Source organism: Ranitomeya variabilis, chromosome 1 (genome assembly GCF_051348905.1).
Source record: "Ranitomeya variabilis isolate aRanVar5 chromosome 1, aRanVar5.hap1, whole genome shotgun sequence".
NCBI lineage: Eukaryota > Metazoa > Chordata > Amphibia > Anura > Dendrobatidae > Ranitomeya > Ranitomeya variabilis.
Window position 1 is genome coordinate 25,351,665 of NC_135232.1, and position 10,024 is coordinate 25,361,688.

A 10,024-nucleotide genomic window follows, 5' to 3' on the forward strand; every position below is an offset into this window, starting at 1 on the left:
TTCACACTGGTAAGTAAGTACACCCAACAGCCGCACGTAAATGGCCTTCATGATTAGAAATGTGAGAAAAATATGAAGACCTAAAGGGGTATTCTCTTCTTCGTAGATGGATGCTGTCGGATACGGCTGGTGAGTTAGAGGACTTTTACAATTTGTTGCTTATTAGAGTTTGCATCCGTTTTCGATATATTAAGATATTTTTTTTTCAGCTTGTTGCCTTGGAGACCGACCACCGCTGCTGTGTACGTTGTAAGTGCTGCGTTGAAGCTGGCCGGGATTAGAATATAACAGAAAAGAGCTTGTAAGCACTGCACGTGTTTTGCTGCTTAGGAGAGGTGGTCGGTCTCCTAGGCAACGAGCTGTAAACAAAAGCGTTGATATCTCAAGAACGGCTGACAATTTTAACAAGCAGTAAATTTAGAAATTTGCTCGTATTTACAAGCTGTATCTGACAATATCCACCTATGAGGATGAGAATAACTCCTTAAAGGGATCGTCCTGCACCAATCGCATTCACATTAGTAGATGAGCAGCATTGATGACATCTCATCTACAAATATCTATCTAGATGAATGCTTAGAGCTATTGATCGTTCGCAACATCAAGGCCACCGCCATCCCCTAATGCACCGGACAAATCCTTTACCAAGGGGGTTATAGATACTATTTCTGACTAAAATGCCCTATGTGAACCCACATGATGGTTATTATTGTTGTTGGAAGCATTTTTTTTTACCATAACTGTGTTTACTTGAGGTAACTGCAGTAGTAAATCACAAGGGAGAGATGAAGGAAATAACACTGTATCTGTCAAATTTATTAGGAATTTGGGTCATTTTGCCCTTCTCAAAGATGGCGCAGAGTGAACATGGCCGTGACGTCACATCCGCCGCGCTGGCCCGGAAGTACTCGCTGGTGATATAGCGGAAGTCTTTCCCTAGTTCCGGTCTCTATCGTATCGGCCGCTGGGGAAGATGGTGAGTGTCATGGAGTCTCTGCTGCGGAATCCGCCCGCATCTGCCTCCATCCTGTGATGTCGGGGCGCCGTGCCGCCTGCGGTGGGGAGGGATGGAGGCGGCTGAGCGGGATGGCCCGTTATTGGTGCTGATGGCGGCGGTATGGCCGGTAGTGCGGAGGCCCCGGAGCCGCTGTGTCCCGGGTGCAGCCTGCGGCTCCTGCTGTGGACTCTGCACGGGATTCTCCAGCCCTCCTCGCGTGTAACACCTCTGCTTACTGTCAGGGAATGGTTACACTCGGCTGCTCCGGGCCTGGTCGTGTCTGCTGCACTGGTGACCAGAGCGGCCCCAGGTCTGTATGTGTGGGGGTCCCCGGGGCGGCAGGTCTGCGCGTGGGGGTCCCCGGGACGGCAGGTGTGTGTGTGTGGGGGTCCCCGGGGCGGCAGGTCTGCGCGTGGGGGTCCCCGGGGCGGCAGGTCTGCGCGTGGGGGTCCCCGGGACGGCAGGTGTGTGTGTGGGGGTCCCCGGGACGGCAGGTGTGTGTGTGGGGGTCCCCGGGGCGGCAGGTCTGCGCGTGGGGGTCCCCGGGACGGCAGGTGTGTGTGTGGGGGTCCCCGGGACGGCAGGTGTGTGTGTGGGGGTCCCCGGGGCGGCAGGTCTGCGCGTGGGGGTCCCCGGGACGGCAGGTGTGTGTGTGGGGGTCCCCGGGACGGCAGGTCAGTGTGTGTGGGGGTCCCCGGGACGGCAGGTCAGTGTGTGTGGGGGTCCCCGGGACGGCAGGTGTGTGTGTGGGGGTCCCCGGGACGGCAGGTCAGTGTGTGTGGGGGTCCCCGGGACGGCAGGTCAGTGTGTGTGGGGGTCCCCGGGACGGCAGGTCAGTGTGTGTGGGGGTCCCCGGGACGGCAGGTCAGTGTGTGTGGGGGTCCCCGGGACGGCAGGTCAGTGTGTGTGGGGGTCCCCGGGACGGCAGGTGTGTGTGTGGGGGTCCCCGGGACGGCAGGTGTGTGTGGGGGTCCCCGGGACGGCAGGTGTGTGTGTGGGGGTCCCCGGGACGGCAGGTGTGTGTGTGGGGGTCCCCGGGACGGCAGGTGTGTGTGTGGGGGTCCCCGGGGCGGCAGGTCTGCGCGTGGGGGTCCCCGGGACGGCAGGTCTGTGTGTGGGGGTCCCCGGGACGGCAGGTCTGTGTGTGGGGGTCCCCGGGGACGGCAGGTCTGTGTGTGGGGGTCCCCGGGATGGCAGGTGTGTGTGTGGGGGTCCCCGGGATGGCAGGTGTGTGTGTGGGGGTCCCCGGGGCGGCAGGTGTGTGTGTGGGGGTCCCCGGGACGGCAGGTGTGTGTGTGGGGGTCCCCGGGACGGCAGGTGTGTGTGTGGGGGTCCCCGGGACGGCAGGTGTGTGTGTGGGGGTCCCCGGGACGGCAGGTGTGGGGGTCCCCGGGACGGCAGGTGTGTGTGTGGGGGTCCCCGGGACGGCAGGTGTGTGTGTGGGGGTCCCCGGGATGGCAGGTGTGTCTGTGGGGGTCCCCGGGACGGCAGGTGTGTGTGTGGGGGTCCCCGGGGCGGCAGGCCTGTGTGTGGGGGTCCCCGGGGCGGCAGGCCTGTGTGTGGGGGTCCCCGGGGCGGCAGGCCTGTGTGTGGGGGTCCCCGGGACGGCAGGCCTGTGTGTGGGGGTCCCCGGGACGGCAGGCCTGTGTGTGGGGGTCCCCGGGACGGCAGGCCTGTGTGTGGGGGTCCCCGGGGACGGCAGGTCTGTGTGTTTGTGTTCCAGGGGACGGCAGGTCTGTTTGCATGTTGGGGGGGTCTCCGGAGGGGCTTGTTTTTTAGCGCTATGAGCTGTGGTTTTTATTGTCACTGCTTAGGGGTAATTGTGACTTTACTGATCCCTTTTATCCCGGTATTTTTGGGGGAATGGAAGTGACTAAACATCTGGTCTGGTGATGGGAGCCCAGACTGCTGAGCCCGGCCTGAGTGAGCACAGACGATCTGCAGCACAAGTCTCTGGTCATTGCCGTTTGTTAGACGTTTTCGGTCAGACTTCCGGATGTGAACCAGATTCTTTCTATTCACTGACCGCAGAGATCACGGGGATGCGCTTCCGTTTCCATGTACCAGTCCGGCGTCCGGCCATCTTGAGCATTTATCAATGATGTTCTATCATAAATGTCTGAACATATGACATCCAGTGATTTCGCTTTGTTACTGAGATGAATGCTGTCCTCTCGTCCGGTCGCTTGTTTTTTCTTGTTTCAGCCGTCTTACAATATATATGTTTTTTTTAATATATAGACGAAGGGAACATCGTCATTCGGAAAGCGTCGCAATAAGACGCACACTCTGTGCCGTCGCTGCGGGTCCAAGGCCTACCATCTGCAGAAATCCACCTGTGGAAAGTGTGGCTACCCAGCCAAGCGCAAGAGAAAGTGTAAGTCCTTTCCCACTGATCCCGGCCTTGTCTCAGCTGCAGCGTCCTGTCCTCCTGTAATGTAGGGGTGTCCTTATAGAACTTGTCCACTAGTTGGACGTCTTGTCAGACTCCTCACTTGCCTGATAAAATAATAAAGCCTATATTCGCCTCTCATGCTGGTGTTGTGACACGGGCATCACTGTTCAGGCTTCGGACAAATCGGACATCAAGAGGAAGTCCGGGATCAGCTGCAGCCCGGACTTCCTCTTCATGATCACTTTGTCCGAAGGTGGAGGTGAAGGCTTCATTATTTTATGGGGGCCAAACACTTTGATCAAGAAGGAATTGTCCTGGTACTGGTCAACCCCTTTAACTTCAGGACGTGTTCTGCATCTGCTGCACTTGTAGTGTCACATGAACATGGTGGTCATTTTGGCGGCTGTGTGATTTCAAAAGTAAGAACAAGTTGAAAATTCTACTCGTAGAAGTAAAGTTTAGAAAACCCCTTTAGGGCTGTCATTTGGAGTGGGGGGATGTTAGGAAGATGCTTTTTGTTACAGTTGCCATCTACAGGACAGTTCTTCATTTATGTACCATATCATGTTTGACCCTTATTTGTGAGGATGAGGGGGGTGGAATTTAAGGCGCCAGTAATCTTCCCGTCTAGGTGGTCCATAGCTGAGGGTCCGGTCCTTTGCCCTCCCGCTTTATACGAACTGTCGCTTACTTCTGGCACAAATAGTACCCCATGTTCTTTTCTCATCTTTCATTATTTTTTTTATTTTTTTTTCAGACAACTGGAGTGCCAAGGCGAAGAGGCGCAACACCACCGGCACTGGCCGCATGCGACATCTGAAAGTTGTGAACCGCAGATTCAAGTGAGTCAATGAGCGAAGCGCACGTGCAGAAGAGCCGCCATGTCCTCTGCTATTGTCTTATTCCAGGTAGAGTTGAGCGAATTTGCTCGGGTCCCTGCTGATTCGGCAAGCTATAGCGCTTACCGAATAAGCTGCAGCGGGAACCCGGATACCTGGAGCGCCCCCGATAACCAGCTGTCCAGCTCTGCAGCTGCATGTGTCGCGGCTGAGTGACAGGCACAACACATGCATGGAGAGCCTGTTTGTTGGGGTCTCCATGAATGCGTTGTAAGCGCTATAGCTTGTCGAATAAGCAGGGACCCAAGCAAATTCGCCCATCTCTAATTCCAGGGGTCTCCACTTTGGATACTTGTTATATTTTGAGGGAAAAGGACGTGTAGATTACCCAGGAGATGTGTTCATTGGTAGTGATACCTGGTGATTGACCGTGGATGTATTTACCATAATTTATAATGCTGCTCCTGATCGCCTGCTCTGCTGAAATGTCCTGTTGCTCTAATTTGCCATTTACCAGGCGCAAGGGCCGCCGTGAGCCACCAGCTACAGTATACGGTGTTGTAAAAATGTTCAGTATTTGCAGCAGAAACGTCTATTACAAATACTGTTGTGGACAAGAAACACTGTAAAATACCTGCGCTTTGATGCAGTATTTTGTGGTTTCTCAATTATTAAAATGGGTGAGAAGTGCTGTAAAAACACTGGCAGATATGAAACGGAGTCTGATTCTGAGATCACTGTAGTATGATAAATAAGGGACTCGTCTTCCACATCGGGATCTGCTCTATGGATAGACGGGAGTCTTGCGAGTTGGGGACCCCCTCTAGAATAGCCATACGGATGTCGGGTCTTCTCAGTGTCAGTGCTCCCCGTGTAATGCTTATCTATGATGTGTCACAATAAATGTCTGAACATATGACATCTAATGATTTTCCCTTACACCTGAGATAAGCGGCTCCAGCCTCTGCTTCTCAGCCATCTGACCATTTTTCTCTGACCATTTTTCTATTTCCTTTCTTTACAGAAATGGATTCCGTGAAGGCACAACACCTAAACCCAAGAGGGCCGCAGTGGCGGCTTCAAGCTCATCTTAAGGACAGAAATTTGTTATAATAAATGTGGCGAAAAAAACAAGCATCTGCCCCCTTGTACGTAACCGCCGTTGTTTGTTTATTACAAGTTTTCTGACACTTTTGGTCGCTCTCTGGTTTTTCTGTCTTCTCAGAGCAGATCGTTGGTTATGATTCCGATGGGAGTTTCATTCCTAGGCTGAGAATATCTGGTAATACTCAGCTGTATCCGATACGTTCAGGGGATATGGGCATGACCGTGATCTGTCCGGGTGGATGCAAAGGACCGTTTAGGTCCCCCTCTCTGAGATCTCGCACAGTCGTTCTCACGGGTTACGCAGTAAGGTGATGACATTGGGATAGCCGGGCTGTCAATTTGCATGCGGTGCCACCAGGTATGATGGTGCGTGTGTGAGGTGTCAGCGGAGGTAAGGAGGTCTCTGAAAAAGTGATCAGGCCGAGGCCGGAGATCAGCAAGTGCATGACAAGCCCCTGCCCTGACTACTCACATTTATAAACATCCGCCGCTGGATTTGTAGAAAAGGAAGGTACGGACACTTGTGATTATAAAGATATGGACGGCGTCAACATTTCAGATGTGTCCTACAGGTGACGCTTTGGGTCTAAAAAAAGCTGTCGACCGGTTCTCTTTAAAGCGGATTTCACATATTGATGCAACAACTCTCACAATATCGCTGCTTACCGTTCCAGGTAGCAGATTGTTCACACTTGGGTCTTAAAGATGCACCAACATTTATTAAGATCCTCATGCAAAAAAAAAAAAAATGTAACGGCAGCAACTCAAATTCCACCCAAAATAAAGCAAATCTGAAGCTTTCTCGGCAGCTTCTGGACAGAGATCTGGTGAAAGTGCAGGCATTGGTGCAAAATTAACCCTTTAGTGATAGTAATGGGCGTCCTAGGTGGAAGTCTAAGCACAGGCGCAGCACAAACATTTTATTTTACTCAATTTAAAATAATTTAATTAAAAAAAATTTTTTTCTTCTGCTCCCCTGCTCCAGCTGTGAGGTTCTGCTGCTACCCACTGGTTTTTCTTGACACCACTGCTGCCCATAACTGGTCTCTGCTATGAGCTGCGGTGGTTACCGGCTGTAGTTTTGAATTCACCATGGCTGTATTTCTCAATATACAGAACAGGATTTGTAATGTGGAAAACAAAATAATAAAACCCCGTGGGCAAACGATGAAGTCACTGGACAAGGTCTTCATATCAAGCTATAGAAGGGACGGTGCGGGATGTTCACTTCTATGAGAAGTGCTGAGGTCGGGGCTCCGTGTGTCCATCATGTTCTCCCCTCCATGTCTATAGTGTATGGACCTGGTGCACTGGGCACAGTCATGGGGGGCAGATAAGGGTCTTCCCCAAAGCTGAAGCTAGAATTGTCCACAATGTCTTGTGCTGACGATTTCCCATCACTGGAACTAAATGGCGGAGGCCTGATAGTAAGCAAAGTAATGACCAATTCATGTACAATATGAGACCAGCGTCAACCTGCAAAGAGTGAATCATTCAATGGGAAATGGCAGGAAAAAAAAAATAGAACAGATCAATCCCAACGCAGGGACGAATACATAAATGATGTGAACCAACCAGATCTGGAAAAGAGGTGGACGTATAGCCGCACACAGCTTCATCAGGAGCTTGAAACAGGTGTGTCAGGCAGAAGATAAGGAAATAAAGCACGAAATGGAAGGAAACTAAAGAGAAGCATAAGTAAGACTATAGAGAATTGTACCTGCACCCTGGAGACGCGGGATCGCTGCTGACGTCATAACTCGGCAACCTATGTACATATCGTAAGTGCGTCACATACCACCAAGCGCATGCACCACGAGCGAAAACATCACAGCGGCTGTAGAAAGATGGTGCATTCATAGACCATAAGAAGAGCCAGCTGCACAAATAAAGGCAGCACAAGATCAAAACCAGGGAAAAGTATAGGGGAGGAAACGGCAGCAATATGCGGCTGAGAAAATGACAATTAGCGCGTCATATAGAGAACTAAAAGGACTGCGCAATATCGTAAGCACACAAGGCTTGTAAAAGTCGGTCTATATCAAATAATGCTATAGACATGAAAAAATGCAGATAATCAAGGGCTGATAAGCTTGGACTTGGGGATAAAGTGACAAAATGAGGCTAGAAGAATATAGAACCTATTGATAATGGAATTATATATGCAAAGAAGCAATGTGTGACACATAAGCCAGGCAGAAGAATAAAGAATTGGAGCAAAGGGCAATGCAATCACACAAGTATCATATACCCACCATGGACGTGTAAGATGGCAGGGATGGAGCTACATGAATGCTTATGTCAACCAAACCAGAAGAGTGCCCAAAAAATTCCTTCCCCACCCCCCATGTCTATATGGACCTTGTGCACTGGACCCAGTATTGGGAAAAAGAAAAGGGTCTTCCCCAAACTGTTCCCACAAAGCTGAAACTACAGTTGTACACAACGTCTTGTGCTGAAGATTAAGATTTCCCTTCACTGGAACTGAGGGTCCGAGGCCGCCCCCTGATAACAGCCCATACCATTATCCTCCTCCACCAAAATGGCATTTACCAAATCCAGACTCATCCAGAAGGCGCAAGATCGAGAAGTGCAATCCGTCACTGCACAGAACACTTCTCCTCCAGAGTCCAGTGGTGGCGGCTTTAGACCACTCCATCCGATGCTCGATATCGTGCTTGGTGATGTACGGCTGCATGCAGCTTCTCGGCCATGAAGCTCCCAGATAAGAGATTCATGTGCCTGCCATCCAGCGGCCACAGACTACTGACCTTGCCGGTGTAACAGAGACCTGTGGTCCTCTGGACTCTTCAGCACTTGGGGACTCAGTTTCTCAGTCTTCTGAGAAATCTCCCTTTGTCATGGTTTATGGTACAGAGCCTCGTCTTCCACTGCCAAGTGTATTAAAGTGTCTACACCCTGCTGTAAGCATCTCCCAGGAGACATCATTATCTCTCAGGTTTAGAGCTAGGTGCTGATTCAGACACTGCAGGTTTAGGGATAGGTGCTGATTCAGACACTGCAGGTTTAGGGATAGGTGCTGATTCAGACACTGCAGGTTTAGGGATAGGTACTGATTCAGACACTGCAGGTTTAGGGATAGGTACTGATTCAGACACTGCAGGTTTAGGGATAGGTGCTGATTCAGACACTGCAGGTTTAGGGATAGGTGCTGATTCAGACACCGCAGGTTTAGGGATAGGTGCTGATTCAGACACTGCAGGTTTAGAGCTAGGTGCTGATTCAGACACTGCAGGTTTAGGGATAGGTGCTGATTCAGACACTGCAGGTTTAGGGATAGGTACTGATTCAGACACTGCAGGTTTAGGGATAGGTGCTGATTCAGACACCGCAGGTTTAGGGATAGGTACTGATTCAGACACTGCAGGTTTAGGGATAGGTGCTGATTCAGACACTGCAGGTTTAGGGATAGGTGCTGATTCAGACACTGCAGGTTTAGGGATAGGTGCTGATTCAGACACTGCAGGTTTAGGGATAGGTGCTGATTCAGACACTGCAGGTTTAGGGATAGGTACTGATTCAGACACTGCAGGTTTAGGGATAGGTGCTGATTCAGACACCGCAGGTTTAGGGATAGGTACTGATTCAGACACTGCAGGTTTAGGGATAGGTACTGATTCAGACACTGCAGGTTTAGGGATAGGTACTGATTCAGACACTGCAGGTTTAGGGATAGGTGCTGATTCAGACACTGCAGGTTTAGGGATAGGTGCTGATTCAGACACAACGGGGATGGAGGCAGGTTCAGAGATAGGTCCTGATTCAGACACAACATGTTCAGAGATAGATACAGGATCCGACACAGCAGGTTTGGAAATAATTACAGGTTCAGACAGAACTACAACAGATACAAGGCACACGTTTAGCATTCAGGCCAAACAGGCTTAGGGAAAGGTTTGGTTACAGACATGACCTAACAGACTAAGCAGCTTCAAGACAAGCTAGAAACTAAAGTCCTAGATGTTGAACAGGCACCTCCCTATAGGAGAAGGTGCCTTAAATAACAGATGTCTTCCAGTTATTGGCTGCGGACATTTCAGGAGTGCACACACTACCCATTTAAGAGGCAAGGCAGGAAGATTTTGTGCGTACTAGGCACATTGCTGGCAGACCTGCGAGCGTGCGCCAAAACCGGGAACTTGGACCTGCGGCTGATGCCTGCAACAAGAGCGCTGCCAGGATGGTGAGCATGTCAGCGTTCCTGCCGGAGAGTGGAGGAGGCACGCAGGGATGGTGGCGTTACAGTAGCCCCACGTACGTAGATGAGCGGACGTGGTACCAGGCAGGGCCGTATTTGCCACTAGGCACGTGAGGGCATGTGCCTAGGGCGCCAGGATGCGGGGGGGGGGGGTGGCATGTGAGCAAGTTTTTGATTTTAAGTTCTGGGTCGGCTGCCCACCCACCTTCTTGAAGACATCATACTCACTCACTGGCACCCATAGCGCGCCTTTGTCCCCGCCTGCTCAGGACCTATATTCCCAGCTCGGACCATAGAACGTTTCATAGCAATATGTACATCCAAGTTGTCCACTCTCCCTCCCTATGTTGGCATTAATCTATGTTCTGGTTATAAGGTAATGTAATAAAAAGTGGTAATGAAAAGAGATTTAGTGCAATATGTTGTTATCCATTTTGCATGGTCCTGTTATTTATTCATTTGCTTTG

At 51.1% G+C, this 10,024-nt stretch overlaps 1 protein-coding gene and 2 non-coding genes across 3 annotated transcripts; all 3 read left to right on the plus strand.

Moving 5' to 3' along the window:
* Positions 1-833: 833 nt before the first annotated feature.
* RPL37 (ribosomal protein L37) lies at positions 834-5,421 on the plus strand. Its single transcript, XM_077281416.1, has 4 exons — positions 834-976; positions 3,239-3,374; positions 4,150-4,234; positions 5,256-5,421. Exons 1-4 carry the CDS (start codon positions 974-976, stop codon positions 5,323-5,325), a joined length of 294 nt encoding a protein of 97 aa, XP_077137531.1. The 5' UTR covers positions 834-973; the 3' UTR covers positions 5,326-5,421.
* Positions 3,087-3,163, plus strand: LOC143797494 (small nucleolar RNA SNORD72). Its single transcript, XR_013220512.1, has one exon. It is a non-coding gene; the product is annotated as a small nucleolar RNA SNORD72 (small nucleolar RNA).
* On the plus strand, positions 5,109-5,185 carry LOC143797493 (small nucleolar RNA SNORD72). The gene has a single exon (XR_013220511.1). It is a non-coding gene; the product is annotated as a small nucleolar RNA SNORD72 (small nucleolar RNA).
* Positions 5,422-10,024: the final 4,603 nt, after the last annotated feature.